Genomic DNA, 22,428 nt, shown 5'->3' with positions numbered 1-22,428 from the left:
CCGCTGGCACGAGAACAGCAAGGCTTAGCTCGAGCACAAGTCCCACAGGACTGCACAAATGACCGCACATCCCGTGACAAGGAAGGCCACCAAAAGGACCTAGCCACCAGATCTCTGGTGCCAAAAATTCCCGGATGACCTGCCAACACCGAGGAATGAACCTCGGAAATGACTCTGCTGGTCCACTTATCAGGAACAAACAGTCTGTCAGGTGGACAAGAGTCAGGTCTACCAGCCTGAAATCTCTGCAACACGCGTCGCAAATCAGGAGAAATGGCTGACAAAATAACTCCCTCTTTAAGAATACCAACAGGTTCTGCGACTCCAGGAGAGTCAGGCACAAAGCTCCTTGAAAGAGCATCAGCCTTCACATTCTTTGAACCTGGTAAATACGAGACCACAAAGTCAAAACGGGAGAAAAACAATGACCAGCGGGCCTGTCTAGGATTCAGGCGTTTAGCAGACTCGAGATACATCAAATTTTTGTGATCAGTCAAGACCACCACACGATGCTTAGCACCCTCGAGCCAATGACGCCACTCCTCAAATGCCCACTTCATGGCCAGTAACTCCCGATTGCCAACATCATAATTCCGCTCAGCAGGCGAAAACTTCCTAGAGAAGAAAGCACATGGTCTCATTACTGAGCAACCAGGGCCTCTCTGTGACAAAACGGCCCCTGCCCCAATCTCAGAAGCATCCACTTCGACCTGAAAGGGAAGTGAGACATCAGGCTGGCACAAAACAGGCGCCGAAGTAAACCGGCGCTTCAACTCTTGGAACGCCTCCACGGCTGCAGGAGCCCAGTTAGCAACATCAGAACCTTTCTTGGTCATATCCGTCAAAGGTTTAACAACGCTAGAAAAATTAGCGATAAAACGACGGTAGAAGTTAGCAAAACCCAAGAACTTCTGAAGACTCTTAACTGACGTGGGTTGAGTCCACTCATGAATAGCTCGGACCTTGACTGGGTCCATCTCCACAGCAGAAGGGGAAAAAATAAACCCCAAAAAGGGAACCTTCTGTACTCCAAAGAGACACTTTGAGCCTTTAACAAACAAAGCATTCTCACGCAAAACCTGAAACACCATCCTGACCTGCTCCACATGTGAGTCCCAATCTTCAGAGAAAACCAGAATATCATCCAGATAAACAATCATAAATTTATCCAGATACTTCCGGAAAATATCATGCATAAAGGACTGAAACACTGAGGGAGCATTAGAGAGCCCAAAAGGCATCACCAAGTACTCAAAATGACCTTCGGGCGTATTAAATGCAGTCTTCCATTCATCTCCTTGCTTAATGCGCACAAGGTTGTACGCACCACGAAGATCTATCTTGGTGAACCACTTGGCACCTTTAATCCGGGCAAACAAGTCCGACAACAGAGGCAAAGGATACTTAAATTTAACAGTGATTTTATTCAGAAGCCGATAGTCAATACAAGGTCTCAAAGATCCGTCCTTCTTGGCCACAAAAAAGAATCCCGCACCAAGAGGGGAAGAGGAAGGACGGATATGCCCCTTCTCCAGAGACTCCTTGATATACGAACACATTGCGGCATGCTAAGGTACAGACAGATTAAATAATCTTCCCTTGGGAAATTTACTACCTGGAATCAAATCTATGGCGCAGTCACAGTCCCTATGAGGAGGCAGAGCACTGGATCTGGACTCGCTGAATACATCCTGATAATCAGACAAATACTCAGGAACTTCCGAAGGAGTAGAGGAAGCAATAGACACCTGCGGGGAATCAGCATGAATTCCCTGACAGCCCCAACTTCACACAGACATTGCCTTCCAATCCAAGACTGCATTGTGGGTCTGTAACCATGGCAGACCCAAAACGACCAAATCATGCATTTTATGCAGAACAAGAAAACGAATCACCTCCCGATGTTCAGGAGTCATGCACATGGTCACCTGCGTCCAAAACTGCGGTTTATTTTCCGCCAATGGCGTAGCATCAATACCTCTAAGAAGAATAGGATTTACCAACGGTTCAAGAACAAAACCACAGCGCATGACAGATCCATAAGACTCAGGGCAGCACCTGAATCCACAAACGCCATAACAGGGTAAGAAGACAAAGAGCAAATCAAAGTCACAGACAAAATAAATTTAGGATGCAAATTACCAATGGCGACAGGACTAACAACCCTTGTTAGACGTCTAGAGCATGCTGATATAACATGTGTAGAATCACCACAGTAAAAACACAACCCATTCTGACGTCTATGATTTTTCCGCTCATTTCTAGTCTGAATTCTATCACATTGCATTAAATCAGGTGTTTGTTCAGACAACACCACCAGAGGATTAGCGGTTTTGCGCTCCCGCAAACGCCGGTCAATTTGGATAGCCAGCGCCATGGAATCATTCAGATTTGTAGGAATGGGGAAACCCACCATCACATTCTTAATGGCCTCAGAAAGGCCATTTCTGAAATTTGCGGCCAGAGCACACTCATTCCACTGAGTAAGCACGGACCATTTCCGAAATTTTTGGCAATACACTTCAGCTTCATCCTGGCCCTGAGAAATAGCCAGCAAGGCTTTTTCTGCCTGAATTTCAAGATTGGGTTCCTCGTAAAGCAATCCGAGCGCCAGAAAAAACGCATCAATATTTGCCAATGCCGGATCTCCTGGCGCTAGGGAGAAAGCCCAATCCTGAGGGTCGCCCCGTAAAAAAGAAATAACAATTTTAACTTGCTGAGCTGAATCTCCAGATGAACGGGGTCTCAGAGAAAGAAACAATTTACAATTATTCATGAAATTCCTAAACCTAAATCGGTCTCCAGAAAATAATTCCGGAATAGGTATTTTAGGTTCAGACATAGGACTACTGGTAACAAAATCTTGTATGCCCTGCACACGAGCTGCCAGCTGGTTTACACTTGTAATCAAGGTCTGGACATTCATGTCTGCAGCAAGCACAAGCCACTCAAAGGTTAAAGGGAGGAAGAGAGGAAAGAAAAAAAAAAAACTCAGAATTTCCTTTCTTATTATCCCACTTCTGCAATGCATTAAACATTCAATGTTGGCCTGGCATACTGTTATGACCCCAATGGCAGAGGGTCTCAGGAATAATTGCTAAGTCTGCAAACACAGAAAACCAGCTCATAGGGCAGTGGTAACTGGGCTGACCATATATCTAATCCTAGCACCACAAATACCAGCAGCCGGGGAACGTGCCTACGTTGATTCTAGACGTCTCGTGCCAGCCGGAGAACTAACTAACCCTAGAAGGGAAAAGAAAGACCTTTCTTGCCTCCAGAGAATAGACCCCAAAAGTTGGATACAAGCCCCCAACAAATAATAACGGTGAGGTAAGAGGAAAAGACAAACATAAGAATGAGCTAGGTATTTAGCAAAGAGAGGCCCACTAGCTAATAGCAGAATATAGAAAGATAACTTATATGGTCAGCAAAAACCCTATCAAAAATATCCACACTGGAAATTCAAGAACCCCCGAACCGTCTAACGGCCCGGGGGGAGAACACCAGCCCCCTAGAGCTTCCAGCAAGGTCAGGAATCACATTTAGTACAAGCTGGACAAAAATGAGAGCAAGCAAATAACACAAAAAACAAAGAAGCAGGACTTAGCTTAATTTTGCACGAACCAGGACCAGCAGATAGGAGCAAACAGAATGTGTCTGATTACAACGATGCCAGGCACTGGACTAAGGATCCAGGAGGTTTATATAGCAACACCCCTGAACTAACGACCCAGCTGGGTGCAAACTGAGGGAAGAAAATCCCAGAGTCATATCACTAGTAACCACAAGAGGGAGCCAAAAAGTCTAATTCACAACAGTGATGCTCACAGCAAATGATGGGATATCCAGTAGAAAACAAGTGAAGTGTTAACCAGCAAGTCTGAGGGTTTGTAGAAACACTTGAGTTTGCAAATATGAATGTATGCAGCATAGTGCTTAGTCTCTAAATATCAGTCTACAATGCTTACTGTAAATGATGGGCTAACAAACAAGTCTAGAAGAACAGAAGTTGCTACTGTAATTGTAGAAATCCCAGGAGTCTGAGGAGATGATAGCAACAGGTGAGTAGGCAATAAGGAACGTATAACCTCTTGGAAAACCCACAACAAAGTGCAGCAGACATAGGGTTAGGGAGTGGAGCTCGGCCCAGAAAATGAGATAGGTGGGCAACACTGATAATGATGACCTATCTTAAGAACAACCTAATACTTTCCAAGTTGTCAATAATTTGACAAAGATGGATAATAATTAGTGTTGAGCGATACCGTCCGATACTTGAAAGTATCGGTATCGGAAAGTATCGGCCGATACCGGCAAAGTATCGGATCCAATCCGATACCGATACCCGATACCAATACAAGTCAATGGGACTCAAGTATCGGACGGTATTCCTGATGGTTCCCAGGGTCTGAAGGAGAGGAAACTCTCCTTCAGGCCCTGGGATCCATATAAATGTGTAAAAGAAAGAATTAAAATAAAAAATATCGCTATACTCACCTGTCCGACGCAGCCTGGACCTCAGCGAGGGAACCGGCAGCGTTGTTTGTTTAAAATTCGCGCTTTTACTTGGTTACGTGAAGTCCCGGCTTGTGATTGGTCAGGGCGGCCATGTTGCCGGGACGCGGACCAATCACAGCAAGCCGTGACAAAATTACGTCACGGCTTGCTGTGATTGGTCCGCGTCCCGGCAACATGGCCGCCATTAACCAATCACAAGCCGGGACGTCACGGGAGGCTGGACACGCGCCCATTTTAAAAAGCGCGCGTGTCCAGCCTCCAGTGACGTCCCGGCTCATGATTGGTCACGGCGCCATGTTGCCGGGACGCGGACCAATCACAGCAAGCCGTGACGAAATTACGTCACGGCTTGCTGTGATTGGTCCGCGTCCCGGCAACATGGCCGCCATTAACCAATCACAAGCCGTGACGTCACGGGAGGCTGGACACGCGCGCTTTTTAAAATGGGCGCGTGTCCAGCCTCCCGTGACGTCCCGGCTTGTGATTGGTTGCGCCGCGGTCAACCAATCACAAGCCGGGAGGCTGGACACGCGCGCATTTTAAAATTTTAAAATGGGCGCGTGTCCAGCCTCCCGGCTTGTGATTGGTTGATCGCGGCGCAACCAATCACAAGCCGGGACGTCACGGGAGGCTGGACACGCGCCCATTTTAAAATGCGCGCGTGTCCAGCCTCCCGTGACGTCACGGCTTGTGATTGGTTGCGTCTCCCATGTGACTGCGACGCAACCAATCACAAAGCCGGGACGTAATTTTAAAATCCTGAAGGACCTGAAATTACGTCACGGCTTGCTGTGATTGGTTGCGTCCCGGTCACATGGGCGGCACGCAACCAATCACAAGCCGGGACTCACGTAAAGGAAAGAAAAGCGCAAATTTTAAACAAAGAACGCTGCCGCTTCCCTCGGTAAGGTGCAGGCTGCGTCGGAGAGGTGAGTATAGCAATATTTTTTATTTTAATTCTCTCTTTTACACATTTTTACATTAATGTTGTTTCGATACCGATACCCGATATCACAAAAATATCGGATCTCGGTATCGGAATTCCGATACAGCAAGTATCGGCCGATACCCGATACTTGCAGTATCGGAATGCTCAACACTAATAATACAAACATTTCAATATCTATGTAGTTTTGCTTTCTCTACTATCTAGCACAAAAGCTACCTTTGTTATTCACAGCACGCTGTCACCCCAAATGCCATTAGTGCATTAAATAAATATAAAATGACATACCTGGTATTTTGCATGAAATAAAAACTTACAGCACTCAGGTCTTATGGTTATAAGTGACAGGCAGCCTAGGCTTAAAGGGGTTGTCATCAAAATTAATCCCCTATCTGCTGTGCAGGGGTGGCTGATATAACAGCTACATCCAAGCTAAGATGATAGAGATCATATCTAAACGCAAAACAACTGGTCGGACAATAGGACAGACTGGCTATCCATACAAGAATGCTGTATCAACAGCTGATGTTACCAACTGAAATAGGTTCTACCCAGCAAATTGCGATAATAAGTGAGAATGTCTGTTCTATGGATCCATGAGATAGAACACTGTTCAGTTGGCTATAGAAATTCTATGCAGTGAAGTCAGAGGGCCTGTTTCAAAAGCAGAGTGATCGAAGAGTTGTCAAATAAGAACGTTATTTAGCATATTTTACCAACCCCAGCAAAATGGCATTTATACAGTGGCATGTGAAAGTTTGGGCACCCTTGGTCAAAATTATTGGTATTGTGAACAGTTAAGCAAGTCCGAGGTGAAATGATCTCTAAACGGTGATAAAAGATGGCCCATTTCCTTTTTATTTTAGGCAATTTTTTTTTCATCTTTTACATTTTAAAAATTACGAAAAGGAAAATGCAAAAATGTGGGCATCCTCGGAGATTTGTGTGCTCAGATAACTTTGACTAAGGTTTCAGACTTTAGTTAGCCTGTTAGAGTTATGGCTTGTTACTGTCATTGCTAGGAAAGGCCGGGTGATGCAAATTTCCCAGGTTTATAAAAACCTAGCCTCCTCTAACTTTGTGCCAAAAAAACAGCAGCCATGGGTTATTTTAAGAAGCTGCCTAAGGCCATGTGCACACGTTCAGGATTTTTAGCGTTTTTTTCGCGTTTTTTCGCTATAAAAACGTGATAAAAACGCGAAAAAAACGCTAACATATGCCTCCTATTATTTACAGTGTATTCCGCATTTTTTGTGCAAATGTTGCGATTTTTTCCGCGAAAAAATCGCATCGCGGAAAAAAAAGCAACATGTTCATTAAAAATGCGGAATTGCAGGGATTCCGCACACCTAGGAGTCCATTGATCTGCTTACTTCCCGCACGGGGCTGTGCCCACCATGCGGGAAGTAAGCAGATTATGTGCGGTTGGTACCCAGGGTGGAGGAGAGGAGACTCTCCTCCACGCACTGGGCACCATATAATTGGTCAAAAATAAAAGAATTAAAATAAAAAATAGTCCTATACTCACCATCGATGTCCCCCGCAGTGTTCCCGCCTCACCGCTGCACGCTGCCGTTCGGTTCCTGTAGCTGGTGTGCGGTGAAGGACCCTGCCGATGACGTCACGGTCCTGTGATTGGTCGAGACCGGTCATGTGACTGCTCACGTGACCGTGACGTCATGGAAGGTCCTGCGCGCACACCATCTATACGGAACGGACGCCGGTGAGGAGATCAGCTGTCTGCGGGTGAGTATAAGCATTTTTTTTATTTTTTTTATTATTTTTAAACATTCTATCTTTTACTATAGATGCTGCAAAAGCAGCATCTATAGTAAAAAGTTGGTCACACTTGTCAAACAGTATGTTTGACAAGTGTGACCAACCTGTCAGTCAGTTTTCCAAGCGATGCTACAGATCGCTTGGAAAACTTTAGCATTCTGCAAGCTAATTACGCTTGCAGAATGCTAAAAAAATGCGAAAAAAACGGAAAAAAAACGCAAAAAAAAAATGCGGATTTCTTGCAGAAAATTTCCGGTTTTCTTCAGGAAATTTCTGCAAGAAATCCGGACGTGTGCACATACCCTAACACTCTGAAAATGAAAATGGTGGAGGCCCACAAAGCACGAGAAGGCTATAAGAAGATAGCAAAACGTATTCAAGTCGCACTTTCCTTAGTTCGAAATGTAATTAAGAAATGGCAGTTAACAGGAACATTGGAGATCAAGATAAGGTCTGGAAGATCAAGCTAAATTTCAGTGAGAGCTGCTCATAGGATTTCTAGAGATAAATCAGACCGCAAAAGACCTTCAGAAAGATTTAGCAGACTCTGTAGTTGTGGTACATTCTCCGCAAGGTTGTTAGGTGTGTCGGATGTTCCTCATCAGTATTTTGCACGTATGCTACCTTCGCCTTTGTCATGGGGGTCTTCTGCATTCTGCAGTGCATTAGTAATGTGAGTAGGTATTATAAAAAATGTTTGTTTTTTCGATTATTTTGGGGGATTTATATCCATTTGCTGTAATTTGCTTTTAATCCACATCTGCTGACACTTAAAGTAAATGCTGAAACAACCAGGGGACCGATTCATACTGTTTACTGGAACACAGTGAGATCTTGTACATTCATAAGACAATTAAGAAAATGAAGTCATCAGCTGCAGCTCCTCTGTTTTTCAGAAACAACGTAGTTGGACACACATTAGTGGATGACGCTACGGAGACATAACTAAACAGGCTAAAAAGAGAGGAGTCCCTCACTGCATGAGAAGATGTGGAAAGCAAAATCGACAAAAAGCTAACATGGTTTGAAAATGATGTTTCATATGCCCAGATTGCTGCAACAACAACTAGAAAGATAGCGGAAGAAAAAAGGCTTTGAGAGAGTACAAGACAGTACGGCCACTCTTCTTATAGGAGCAGTTGGGAGCCTGAGATCATGACTAAGACCACCAGGTCTAAACGCGTAGATCATCATTAGGTTCTATAGCCAATGTGTACTGAGTGTTGGATACCATATATATTGATGTATTTTAAATATATTTTCATTAAAAGTTATTTTTTACCTTCACCACTCGCTGGACACACCTGCTTTTCTGTTGGATTCATTGTGGCTACTTCACCCTGGTCCGTGCGAGGTGTTTGGTGATCACACAGGAGGTCAAGATAAAAGACATGTTTTTTTTCTCTACTTTCAAAATCAAATCTACGCCTGCTATAGTAAATTTCAGCCAAAATTCATGCCTTATTCTTTCAACTGACTTTAAGAGTAACCACCATTTCAGGTAGCTTTTAAGAATAAACTGTCCTCTGTTTGTATGTGCGTAAAAACACTATTTACGGTCATCATATAATTTTTATTCTGAATTTATCAACATTTTTTTCCCCAGGCTGGCTACGTTTTGTTTTTAGCTATCCCTGCACTGTAAAGAGGTCTGAGACTACCTGCTATAATGTCTCTCATGCACTGTAGACAAAGAGAAATCGCAATCCTGCTGCCTAATCTCTATTTATCACATATATGGACACAGCAATATGGACAACATTATCGAGCAATACTAGCTGTGCAGTGTAGCTGTGAATCCAGCACTGAAGATAGGCCAAAAGGTATGTTTCTATGTATTGTAGCGTGGCTAAAGGTTGGATAGTCGACGGGAGGTATGTATCACAGAGAAGGCTTGTCGCTGTGATGTAACCCGGAGTGTTTTCTTTAATGCACATAAAGTAATAAGGCATTGTTTAGTATATTTGGGTCCGGGTTACGGGTAGCTATGAGAGATGGGAGGGTCTGGCTACCCATATACCTCACCCCTGGGTAAGGGGCATAACCATGCCTATCTATGTTTGTTTCAGGACCTGTGGTGATGTCAGAACCACATGTCTAATCATATGATGGGTTCCTGGGTGTGGTTTCAGGCTACATAATGGAGCTGTGTTTGGCACATGTCAGTGAGTGTTTGGGAATCTGTGAGCGCGGACAGAGATCCCTGTGTCCAGGCGGGACACTACAGACAGGAGTCTGTGTGTGTGGAGGAGAAAACCTCCACAGTGTGTTAAGGCTCCAGGACTGAGCCTGAAGGACTGGACTCTTGTATTTTCGTTTCCTGAGCTAAAGGCTATTTGTTTACCTGTTGTTCACGCTGTTATGTGGTTTATGGAGAAATAAACCCACTTGAACGCAGAAGAGAATGTGGCTCCTGTTTCCTCCTATGCACCTGAGCGAGTGAACCCCTACAATTGGTGTTTTGGAGGCGGGCAAAGATCCAAGGAGCACATGTTGCAGCGCTGACTGGTCTGAGCCAGAAGATTGGACGGTCTTGAAAAACCGTGAGTAAAAACTGACCGGGGTCAGTGAGAACTGCAGTTTGTGGATACCTCTGAGGAGAAGAGGGATCCGGGAACCTGTGTGGCCAGCACCAACAGGTAATGGACAGGTGTCCGTGTGTACTGACCGGGGTCAGAGTGGAAGAAAACAGAGACAGTGTGTCTGGGCATCTCTGAGGCCGAGGGGTGTCCAGGAACCCGTGAAGTTGCCAACGGGTGACGGTCTGAAAACCGTGTATTGTTCTGATCGGGATCAGTGAAAAACTATGTTTGGGCTGTGTGTAAAGCCGGGTGTGTAACAGACCGTAGTCTGTGTTAATCTGACCGGGGTCAGTGAAAGACTGTGTTTTTTTTCTATAAAGCACATGTGCAGGTGTTTGCTGTGGCTCGGCGGGGCCACGAAGACTGAAGGCGTCTAGCTGTAACTCGGCGGGGTTACGAAGGTTGCTGTGGATCGGCGGGTCCACGAAGTCTGCGGTGGTTACGTGCAGTGCAGTTGCAGCAAGAGGTTCTGCAGCAGCCGGAGCTGCAGTTGCAGCAAAAAAAAAAAGACATTGCTGGTTTAGAGTGTGCAGACTCTTAAAGGGCCAGTGCCAGGCCAAAGTCACATTGGTGTGCTGTGCGAACTGGGGCCTGAGAGTACTGTGGGAAGTCCACAGGGTGTACCCCAGAGTGGGGTGGTGTCCCTAAAAGTGGGGTGGAGTCCCAAAACGGAGCGGTGACCCCAAATAATTATGGTTGGCCAAAAAGGGGCTGCGTCTCAAAAGGGGGTAGTTGCCCAAAAGGGGGTGGAGTCCCTAAAAGTGGTGATGGCCCTAAAGGAGAAAATAGTCCACAAGGGGGCAGTAACCCAAAAGGGGGTGGAGTCCAAAAAGGGGGCGGCAACCCAATTAGGGGTGGTGGCCCAAAAAGGGGCGGCAGTGAATGCCCTGTTGAACTGTTGCCGGGTTCAATGTAAGAACAGCGCATGTTCAGAATGTTGTACTGACTTTTCGTCTGACTGACAAGATGTCACAGAGTTGTTCTGTAGAAGTCAATGGAGTGTGCATGACTGGACTTCTGGACTCAGGGAGCCTGGTGACGCTGGTGAGCGCCACACTCCCTGTCTATCTGATTCCTGGAAGGAAGATGGAAGTCCACTGCGTTCATGGGGCCGCTAGGGATTATCCGGTGTCCAGGGTAATCATTGAGACGCCCACTATTATTGCCAGCCATGATGTACCTGTAGTCTCAGACTTGCCATTCCCTGTTGTAATAGGCCAGGACTTTGAAAGGTTTTGGGACTTGTGGGAGGAAAGGGGAGTGTCTGATTGCTCAGAACGGAGTTGGAATGACCCTAAGGGAGCCCCACCACAACAGGCGGCTGTAGTGATTCCAGATCGTGTGATGTGTGAAAAGGAGATAGCGACACCTAAGGTCGATAGTCCAGAGTTCCGGGTGACTGGTAGAAAGTGTGGGTTTGACACGTGTTTAAATGGGGAATTGCTGTTCCAGGTTGACAGAGTGAGAGGGGGTGACTCCTATCCCGACTGTGACTCTAGCGCAAAGGGAAAAGAGTGCAGTAAGGAGCCCAGTAAAAATCACAGGTCTTCATCTCGTCGCAGGGGACGCAAAAAGGCGGGACAGTTTACACCCTCTGAGAAGAGAGATGATGAGGAAGAGACAGGGTCAGGTACAGATCAGGTTACTGTCTTTGATAAGGAGGACACTTTACCTCTGACAAATCCCAGCACAGAGGTAGGGCTGGAATTAAAACAGACCTGTGGTAGTCCCATATCTGCAATGCCCGGGAAGGCTGAAGTGGCTCAGTATGAAGGCTCCAGAGTACGCGATGCTAAAGAGATGGAGAACTTTGAAGTTACCAAGAGCCCAGAAGAGACCATAGAGGTGGATGCAGAAACAGGTGGAAGTCTGAAGAGGCAGAGTGTGGGTGGGCAAGAGCCCCCATCTGAAAGTTTAATTAAAGAACTGGTGGTGCAACATGTGCTAGCCAAAAGAGAGCAGGACCATAACATAGAGCTGCTTAAAGAAACTGTTGAACAAGAAAGGGTCCTGAGGCAAGCAATTGAGCACAAAATGGGTGACCTAGAGAAGGAGGTCGTTGAACTCAGAGGTCACCTATCAGCGTGTCAGGCCATGAATAGGGCCATATTGAAAGATATGGATGTGCTCAGAATGGCTCAAGAAAAGCATCAGCAGGAGCTTCTCCAGAGAGAGGAGGAACGTCGCTGCCTGGCAGAGGAGTTGCCAATGCCCATCTTGGTGAAGGCTCAAGCGGAAGAAAAGACTGAAGAAGAGTTCGTGCTAAAAGCGGAACAAGAGTCACCCGGTCGTGACAGACGTCTTGGTGGAAAGGTCAGAGGCAAAAAGGGAGCCATCTGTCTATGAAGAGAGTGAGACCCCACTCTTCAAGACCGTGATTGATGTACCCAAAGACATGCGAGAAGCGTGCGCCAGGAAGGGTGTGCATGAGGCATTTAGAAAGGCGGTAGAGGCGTGTAGTGTGCACTGGGCGCCGGAGACTCAGCAATTGGTCATACTGTCAACTAGGGAAGTCACAGTGAAGCGGGTGGCTATCCTGAGGGATATGCACCTACACTGCCTCCGTACAAAGCAGAGGATCATTTTGAAGAATGATGAAGCCGTTCGACGTTTGGAGCGTGAAAAGAAGGCTCTTAGTCGGCTGGGCTTAGTAGAAGACACAGTCCAAGTACCCAAAGTTCTGGTGGCGAAAGTCATTGGGAAACTTGGGAGAGTGATGCAGGAGATGGTGGATAAATCCGGTCTGAAGAGACTGAGGATACCGGCTGATGAAGAGGTCCAGGTCACGGGTGAAGATGGGATGGTTCCGTTCCTGGTTGTCGGATCCAGAGAGAGTCTTAGGAATATCCGCATGCTCCTGGAATATCGCATGGCATACCTAAGGGAGGTAGAACAGCTGAGACTTGAGAGACTGCAAGTTAATAAACAGCTGCCAGAGAGGCGAAGAGGTGCTCTAAAGCCTGGAAGTCCTCAAGCTGAAGTTAACAGAGGATATAGACGTAAAGAGAAGAGCTGCTCTCCGAAGAAAGACAATAGGAGAGATCAACAACCGAGACAGAACCGAAGGTGGTCAGTTGGAAGAGCTAGAAATAGTGACTCCTCAGTTAGCTCAGGGCTCAGTGACTTAAGCGGGAGATCCTGTAGCAGACGAGATGACAAGGGGTCATCGTTATCAAAGGATGTGACGGAAAGGGTTGACAAATGCCGACGAAAGGGTTCAATAACAGGCCCTGACTTAGACAGACGGTGTGGCTGTCAGGGACGACTGAGAGGGGTCTCTAGTCGGTTTAGAACAAGTGCCAAGCCCCACGGCTTTAGGCAGAGGGGGGAGGTATGTAGCATGGCTAAAGGTTGGATAGTCGACAGGAGGTATGTATCACAGAGAAGGCTTGTCGCTGTGATGTAACCCGGAGTGTTTTCGTTAATGCACATAAAGTAGTAAGGCATTGCTTTTCAGCATTTTTGTAGATTGTATTATACTTTATTTACCATTAGAGTCATTTTTAAGGGTTAGGGTGATTTTTATCATTTATATGTGTTTATGTATTTTGTATTTTTGTTAATTGCATGTTTTTTATCTATTTATAGTATATTTCCATGGTCCTATGTGCTTCACATTGGTATGATGAATGTGAGTCTGCCATCATGTCGGTCCTCGTGACAAGACGTCCGCCACGAATTTTGAAAAGATGCTGTTTTTTGCCTTTATTATTAATATTGCATAATTAGTATTCATATATGCTCATTTTGATGTGTGTATTTTGCTCTCATTATTAGTATTGCATAATTGTAATTTATATATATATCTTTATTTATATTTTGATATGTGTCATTTTTTTGCATTTTTTGATTGGGATATATCAGCATAGCTATAGTCCCATTAGGCTCAGTTAGCAGTATGTCATGGCACTTTGGGTCCCATATATGGCTGTTGGAGGTACGCCCACATCCTAATAAGTGGTTAGATCTTTGCATGTTTACAGTATTTAGGGGTAGTAAACTTGGTGTTTGCACTAGGCACTAAGCACTTTTCAATCTTTTTATGGGTTGGATTTTTAATGTTTTTATGCGTTGGATTATATTCAATAAATTTGTGGTATTTATAACACTACTTCACTGTTCTATTATTAATTGGCACTTATATTGCACTTTAATATACATCACTTACACTTTTGTATTATATATTGTGTGTATATATATACAAATTATATAGTATTGGTGCTTTATTTGTTTTTTAGCTTCACTATGCACTTGTTACTTGCATTGGTATATTTATTTGTTTTGGCCCGTAGTTTTTTCAAATGGATTTTTGACATGAGGTCCTCTTAATCTTATATCGGCACTTCGCACTTTGCACTTTTTCAATATATTTATCTAATAGTACAAACTTCTCGGGCTATTGTACTTCCCTTTTTTACCTCCTGGATGATGGTGCGCATGCGTGGGTCTCCCTCTCCTCACACTTCTGACAGCGTCATCGGTGGAGTTTGCTTGCGTTCCAGCTTGCGCTCCACCCGGCAGTTGTCATGAAGTATTTTTCCATCAGGAATAGGGTGGACTTGCGCATGCGCCATTAGAGTCATCCACGGAGCTAGGCGGCCGCTGTTTATTGCGTGATCGTATGTGATTGTACAAGGGTACTATAAATCATCATCTGACCTGGGTATAGACACGCCCCCGGAAGAAGCTAGGGCGAAACGCGCGTCGGGGCGCTGGGAAGTGCCGTGGGAGGAATATACACCTGCTTGTGTCCACTGAGGTAATTGTATTTCCATACCTTACTTTCTTCACACTATGCCTTATGGTCAGTTTGTTAGGTTTTGGTAGGATTACAGGATCCGATAGGGTGTCTCTCCATAGTAGATACACAGATTCATGGGGGATGCTGCATGCACTTTATATGTTTTCTGTGTACTATGTCTAGCGGTTATGGGAGTCCTGTGATATTTTGTACTTTGTATTGTGGCCATTGGCAGGTGGACTTCCTTCTACCTTCCCATGGGGTACTATCCTGAATTCACTCTGTAGCTTTTTAATATATGTTTATATTTTGTGTTATTTTGTTTTCTTATGGAATAAACTTTCATTTTATTTATTCGTGGTTGGCTTCTTTTTGGATGTCAGGTATTTTGCTGCCATCTTGTGGTTGTTTATGATATTTGTTAGAAGTACCATTTGTTCTATTTAGTTGGACATATTGTGTATAACATTGTTTAGTATATTTGGGTCCAGGTTACGGGTAGCTATGAGAGATGGGAGGGTCTGGCTACCCATATACCTCACCCCTGGGTAAGGGGCATAACCATGCCTATCTATGTTTGCTTCAGGACCTGTGGTGATGTCAGAACCACATGTCTAATCATGTGATGGGTTCCTGGGTGTGGTTTCAGGCTACATAATGGAGGTGTGTTTGGCACATGTCAGTGAGTGTTTGGGAATCTGTGAGCGTGGACAGAGATCCCTGTGTCCAGGCGGGACACTACAGACAGGAGTCTGTGTGTGTGGAGGAGAAAGCCTCCACAGTGTGTTAAGGCTCCAGGACTGAGCCTGAAGGACTGGTCTCTTGTATTTTCGTTTCCTGAGCTAAAGGCTATTTGTTTACCTGTTGTTCATGCTGTTATGTGGTTTATGGAGAAATAAACCCACTTGAACGCAGAAGAGAATGGGGCTCCTGTTTCCTCTTATGCACCTGAGCGAGTGAACCCCTACAGTATGTTTACCTCTTTCAGATGCTGCTTACTGCTCCTCAAAGCAACATAGACTTCTCAGGGCAGCAACTGTATCCTGATCAAACATTGAAGCTCATAATTCATCTTTATTTCTGCCTCTCCAAGACGGATTTTAGCAGTGAACTGAGAGATAAGTGCTGGATGAAGGGGGAAGAAGGAGAGGAAATAAAGTTTCTTATTTTCATCTGTACTATTTGTTTCTGTGAGCAAACTGAATCTACAGTTACACCTTAATACAACTGACTTGTCTATAGGGAGACAATTTGCTGACTGATGAAAATAATACAAAGTTTTGTAGAAACAGCACATCGAGTTTGCAGTTTATTGGTTTAGTTTACATGAAAAACAGCAGTAAACTGTTTTAAAAATATGGATGAGTAACTATATAAAAATCCAGATGAGGCACAATGGGGATTTAAGACTTCATTTTTCAGGTGGAAAGCTGCAATACTTGGTATAAGGAAAACTTGATTCCTGTCTGAAGCATTTGCTTCTGCACTATGGGATTTGCAAGTCAGATTACTCCCCGAGGCACAAGTGATTGGCTCTCTGTGTAAAAGATGTTCTAAAAAGTTGTCAATTGCTCATGGATATGCGTAAAAAATTTCAAAGCCCTGTCTCATAACACCTACAGAATATCAGAATATTTAAAGGGTAAGGACAGACCAGACAGGCATCGCTGTGTGACACTGATACAATACTACTGAGCTGAATAACATCCCCATAATAACCAAAGTGTTTCTATTCAAGTATATACATATAATTATGGCCAATTTGTGTTTTTTGAAGAGACCGAGCTAATTGTCATATAATAAAAAATAATATATATATAAATGTTAGAAAATTGCATGGGAGAGTATTTTTTCCAAAATGGTTTAACTTTTAAAGGGTTCGAGCTCACTTCAGTTAGTACTAGGGATGAGAGGACTGTTGAAAGTTTGGGTTCGTCGGGTTCGATCGAACTTTAGTGCAAAGTTCGGTACGTGTACCAGAATTGTACTCGAACTTGAACCCGAACTCCACAGAAATCAATGAGGACCCAAACTTTGGAGCTGGAATCTCTCTTTCCTTCCTGAAGTGTGCAACATACTTCCAGGAGAAATCCGTGTTCGGACGTCAGCACCGGACACTAGCTACGAACTCCAAATTTTACAGTTCGGGTTCGCTCATCTGTTGCTAGTAGGTGTCAGATTGTCAGCATCCAGTCTCTGGAACCCTATTAAATCCTCAGTGACGATGGTGTAATTTGAAGCATCTGGGCCCCAATGCAAAATCTCCAACATGACTCCCAGCTATCATAGGTCTTGAATCATAATAGCCTTTTAATATGGAGCAAAGCCAACCTTTTGCATTGCCCACTCAGGCTCTAAGCAACGTATGACAAAAGTTGTGTCCTCATGAATAGCAATTTGGTAGAAGTGATGGCATGGGCCAAGAACATTCCTGCCTGGATTATGTAGAAATCCTCACAGGTTTTGCCCACTTGTTTGTCTTTATCTGTACTCAATTAGAGATGGCGAATCATAGTAATGTGATATGCCATCAATGAGCTGTAACATATAGCCAACCTGCTGCAATGGCTACGCTCAGAGGTAGCTCCTGGGTTTTTAACTAGTAAGATTCCATGGTCTTAAGTGACATATAATGAGTTAGAAATGCGAAATGCGTTAGAGAATAATACCACAGGCATTTCACTATACCCTGGACTCTCTGGGTATTTCTTATTTCATACCGACCAGCTGCACAGCACACCCGCACCTCCTACAATTGATATAAAAAGTTTGACAGTGAGAGGTCTCCTTCTGTCAGCTCAATGGCAGCCCGCGATACAGTCACAGGGTGGCGATGAGTCGCCATGACAGAAAGGAGATGAATTATACTAACAGGCAGGTAAAAAATGTATTATGTGATTATAAAATGTAATGTTTCCTCTATTAGCTCTATATAAATATTATAAAATAAATGGTTTCAAAAGATTAAAAATATTATAGGTAGAGAAATATTGCCTTTTTTACCATGAAAAATAGTTTATTATGAACAAAAAACAAACAAACTAGAAAAACTGTACAAAATGGTCATGGAAGTATGTATGGGCAGGGCTGCCATTAGGAATTTCGGGGCCCCATACTGGCAAAATTTTCAGGGGGCCCCTTGAGACTCCACTCAGGCTCCACCCGAGCCCCGCCTCCACGCTCCACCCCTCGACCTGTCCATAGTCCCACTGCTCTCTTGGAAAAACTCCACTTCTCACCAATCACACTTTAACAGTTCTCATCACCAGATCACATACAAAGCCAGCAGCTTTTGTTTTGGCCGAAAGATTTTTTAATCTGCCACCACGACAAGGTAGACTCTTTTGGCCGGGCCCTACTCTACTGTAACTTATTAAACATTTGTTAAAATATCCAATACCATTTTGGTATATTTTTATTTATTTTTCATTTTTTTAAATGACCAATAATATCACATACAAGGGACAAATACCACCGCACCATGTCCAGAACACATATTACCACCATATGGTGACCAATAATACCACATACAAGGAACAAATACCACCACACCATGGCCGGACGACATATTACCCATACACAGTGACCGAATAATAGCTACTACTACAATACTGATCATGAATAAAAATAATAATACTAATATTACCATAAGTGCCACTATACACAGAACATATGTACTTAGTATGCAGTGTCTGTGTCCAGGTAATACAGTGATCACCGGTGACATTATACCCAGGAGCTCTGTATATATTGTACAGGTTATACCGTGATCAATTAACAAAAGACTGACCGTCACATCCAAACATAAATAGGTCTGAAAATGTGCTTACCTAGAGTCACCAACTCATGTACATTCAAACAAAAAGCAGTACACCTTAACGCTAAAACATGAAATATGAAATATGGAAAAAGAATTGCATAACTACACTAGAAATATGAAAAATTGAGAATTCTTATCGCATAAATTGGCCAATTCATGTGTACCCAGGTGATTCTCGCTGCCAGGTCCTAATGCCAATCCTCTCTTAGACTGAAGTTGAAATCTCTATAAATGTGGATGGGAAAAAGCAGAATCAAAGAATCAAAAGTCATCTGTATTACAAAATGGTATTAATAAAACCGTTGATCACCTCCTCCCAAAAAAACAAAAAAGAAATGAAAAACTTTTCCGTCCATGGAAAGCATAAAAATAACACGATTCTTTCAATGTAGAGAAAATATGGTGATTTTATTGTGTAAAAGTAGTAAAACTTAAAATCTGCAGTATTACCATGGTTATAATGCACACAGAATGCTGTAAAGACAAAATCCAAATCAGAAATGACAGAGTAACTGGGCTTTTTTCATCCGAAAAAATACAATATCTGTTATACAATCCAAAATGTTGACATTCAAAAATATGTAAAATATGTGTGCTCCAAAAACAAGGCCACATACATCTATGAAACAAGCCCACATACATCTATTGTAATGGAAAAGTTAAATTCTGATTTTGGAATGTGGTGACACAAATTCTAATTTTAAACAATGTGCAAATGGTTAAAAAAACTTTAAAAATATCACTGTAAATAAATTGACCTGCAGAAAAAATAACATTTTATTTGATTGGCATAGTAAAAAGTTTACAAACAAAGCGGTAGAATTGTAAACTTTTTTGTACCACTCATCGCCCTAAAAAAACAAACCAAAACAATTGATTGTTATACAATATATGTATCCCAAAATGCTTTTAAAAAGTTTTACTCTTCCTGTAAGAAAGAAGAAGCTATCATGGGGCTATTTCGACAGCAAAATAAAAAAAAGTGGCGTGCCTACACAATCCTACCTTTCCTGGCGGGTCTGCTCCTCTGTTGTCTCCATGGCACATTCTAATGAGTTCTGTAGAGATTGCAGCTGGTTGAGTGTTTCTTTCAACAAAAAACGTGTCACAAACTGTTCCAGTTTTGAGGCATTTTGATATTGCTGAAACAAAGCAGAAACTCACATGAGAGACACGAGACATGAATTATTTTATATCATTCCAAAATGCAATTAAATGCTGAACCCTCAGAGCCGCTCTTTCCATTGCACCAAGAGCTGTCTGATGACTCATGCAGAGGGCTAAGGAAGAGAATTTGGAAGGAATTAACAAGACTGAAGCTGTAACTAATAGTGACGAGCGAGTATACATGTTTGGGTGGTCTCCGAGTATTTTGTAGTGCTCGGAGTTTTAGTTTTTGTCCACGCAGCTGCATGATTTACAGCTGCTAGCCAGCTTGAGTACATGTAGGGGTTGCCTGGTTGCTAGGGAATCCCCACATGTATTCAAGCTGTCTAGCAGCCGCAAATCATGCAGCTATGTCAACAAAAACTAAATCTCCGAGCACTCACAACTACTTGGAGACCACCTGAGCATGCTCAGGCAGACCTGAGCAACGAGTACACTCACTCATCACTAGTAACTAGTGATGAGCGAATATACTCATTACTCGAGATTTCCCGAGCACGCTCGGGTGTCCTCCGACTATTTGTAAGTGCTCGGAGATTTAGTTTTCATCGCCGCAGCTGAATGATTTACAGCTGCTAGCCAGCCTGAGTACATGTGGGGGTTGCCTGGTTGCTAGGGAATCCCCACATATATTCAAGCTGTCTAGAAGCCACAAATCATGCAGCTACGTCAACAAAAACTAAATCTCCGAGCACTCACAACTACTTGGAGACCACCCGAGCAACGAGTATACTCGCTCATCACTAGTAACTAACAATTGTCTGAGGGGAGATACATCTTTCTGCAACTATTTTCAAATATCAAAGCTGAACGTTAAAGAAAGACTACAGGTAAAAAAACATGTTGGAGCTTCAGTGCTGAAACAGGTTCTTCCCTACTTTAAAACTTTTTTCGATGGGCCTAGGGTGTGGAATTAAGAAAAAACCTTGCACTCACCTTTTCATCTAATGGGACCGGTCCTTCTCCAGCACTGGCTACTGTGTTCCCCGACGGTCTCTTGCCATAAATGTCACGTGATGTCTGCAGCCAATCAATGGCCACAATAGCTAGTGCAGGAGAGCAGTACCAATCCGGGAGAGTAGCATAATTTATTTTTTTGTTCTAAATAATAATCTATTTGAAGCAGAAATTCCAAAAGTCAATATCAACCCTTTGGCATTGCCAAAGAAAAAAGAAGCAAAACCATAAACTCCACTTACAGAGACGTGTTTTGGGGTGTTTGTCCCTCAACAGTGCGAAGTAGGAGAACTGGTTTGGCTGGGTGAGAGGACTCTGTATCTGATTTTGTAAGAACTGCTCAGTCCGCAAAAATAAACGAACATGTGAGCAGCCCTGCAGACTATAATGGGTGTGAGATCTATCTATGAAAAGCAAAAATAGAACTTATGCACAAAAAACTGAATGAGGCCTTATACTGCTGTGGGCATTCTCATCCTGTGCTGTTGTTGTTTTTGGGTAATATCCTTCCAAGAAAAATAAGGGGAAAAAGGGGAAGAGGAAGACAACCAGCAATGCTATCTGTGTGAAATAGTTTCCGTAATGATGAAAGGGGTGTAGTTAAAAACTTTTCGCCTTATGAGGTTCTGCAATGACAGAAACCTTAAAAGTATGGAAATATTCTAAATGCATGCAGCCTCTCTAGCAGGATTCTGATAGTCTTCTAAATTAGATCCCATATATTAGCAAGCTCAAAGGTTTGGATTGGTCTGGTACTCCACAATGGATGTTACATATGAAAGACCACTGTTTGTTCATGAAAGAGTTTTTATTGAAACACACACACAAACAGCATAGACATACTGGTCTTCTATTGTCCTTCTATTCTTTCAACCATGATGTCCTTCTCCAGTGATTGCTCTCTTCGTATGATGTGTCTACGGTAGGCAAGTTGTAGCTTGGTGATCCTTGCTTCGAGTGACATGTTGGCTTGATTTGTTCCAAAATTGATTTGTTTGTTCTCCTTGCCATCCATGGTGTTGATAGCATTCTTCTCCAGCACAACATTTCAAAGACATTTATTCTTCTTCTGTCTTGTTCCTTTATTGTCCAGGTTTCGTGTCCGAGTGTCACCACAGAAAAGACCAGACTATGTACGAGCCGGGTCTTTGTTTCCTGTGAAACATAGATCATACTTATATGGACCCAACTGTATACTATACGGTATATATATATATTTTTTTTTCTTTAATGGGAACCAATAGCAGATTTATGTAACTTTTAGGATATAAAAATCCTCAAACAGGATTAGATCCTAACTTTTCTGATTATGTCAGTAATACTGCTTCTAACATAGGCAAAACATTGTTTACGTGTAACTGGAGGTATCTGATATGTGAGACATGGCATGTTAGTCCTTTAGGGAACAAAGAGTTTATTCTCTTTAAATAAAGCAGACAGATCTGTACAATAACCAGTGCTTATTGAGGTGACACAATGCTCCTGACCGTCTCCAACCTGTCCTCCAGTATATCCATTTATTGCACTTCAGGCAAAATTACCATCACTTGCTATTTCTTAACACGAACAAGTCATGTGTTTGCCATCTCGTGTACTGGGAAAACAACAAGTAATTTAATATGTCAACTCATCTGTGAATCAGATTTAATTGTGTAAAGCAAAAGTTAAACCTTTATAGGAATTACACTGGTAATGAATCGTCACATTAACTTTCATGGGGAGAAACAAAGAGAATTGTTGTGATAAAACATAAACTGTAATTCCATGTTATGCACAATGAATAACAACAGAGAGGACCGTGTCATCGAGGAGTAAGAGCTGACGCCATTATATGCCCCCATTTCTAACAGCTGGACAGACTGGCACCTCGATGCACTCACTGTACAAGTGTCAGAACCGATCTTGTATTTGCTTA

At 43.3% G+C, this 22,428-nt stretch overlaps 1 protein-coding gene across 1 annotated transcript in view; it reads right to left on the bottom strand.

Annotated features, from left to right (window-relative positions):
- Window positions 1–22,428, bottom strand: part of NECAB1 (N-terminal EF-hand calcium binding protein 1) — a 209,188-nt gene that overhangs the window by 74,391 nt on the left and 112,369 nt on the right. The window contains exon 6 of the mRNA XM_077270809.1: window positions 19,395–19,531. Coding sequence (XP_077126924.1) covers window positions 19,395–19,531 — 137 coding nt within the window. The remainder of the gene's footprint in view (window positions 1–19,394; window positions 19,532–22,428) is intronic.

Source organism: Ranitomeya variabilis, chromosome 6, assembly GCF_051348905.1.
Source record: "Ranitomeya variabilis isolate aRanVar5 chromosome 6, aRanVar5.hap1, whole genome shotgun sequence".
Lineage (NCBI taxonomy): Eukaryota > Metazoa > Chordata > Amphibia > Anura > Dendrobatidae > Ranitomeya > Ranitomeya variabilis.
The sequence above is the reverse complement of the archived record's forward strand: the minus strand, read 5'-3'. Positions and strand labels throughout refer to the sequence as shown.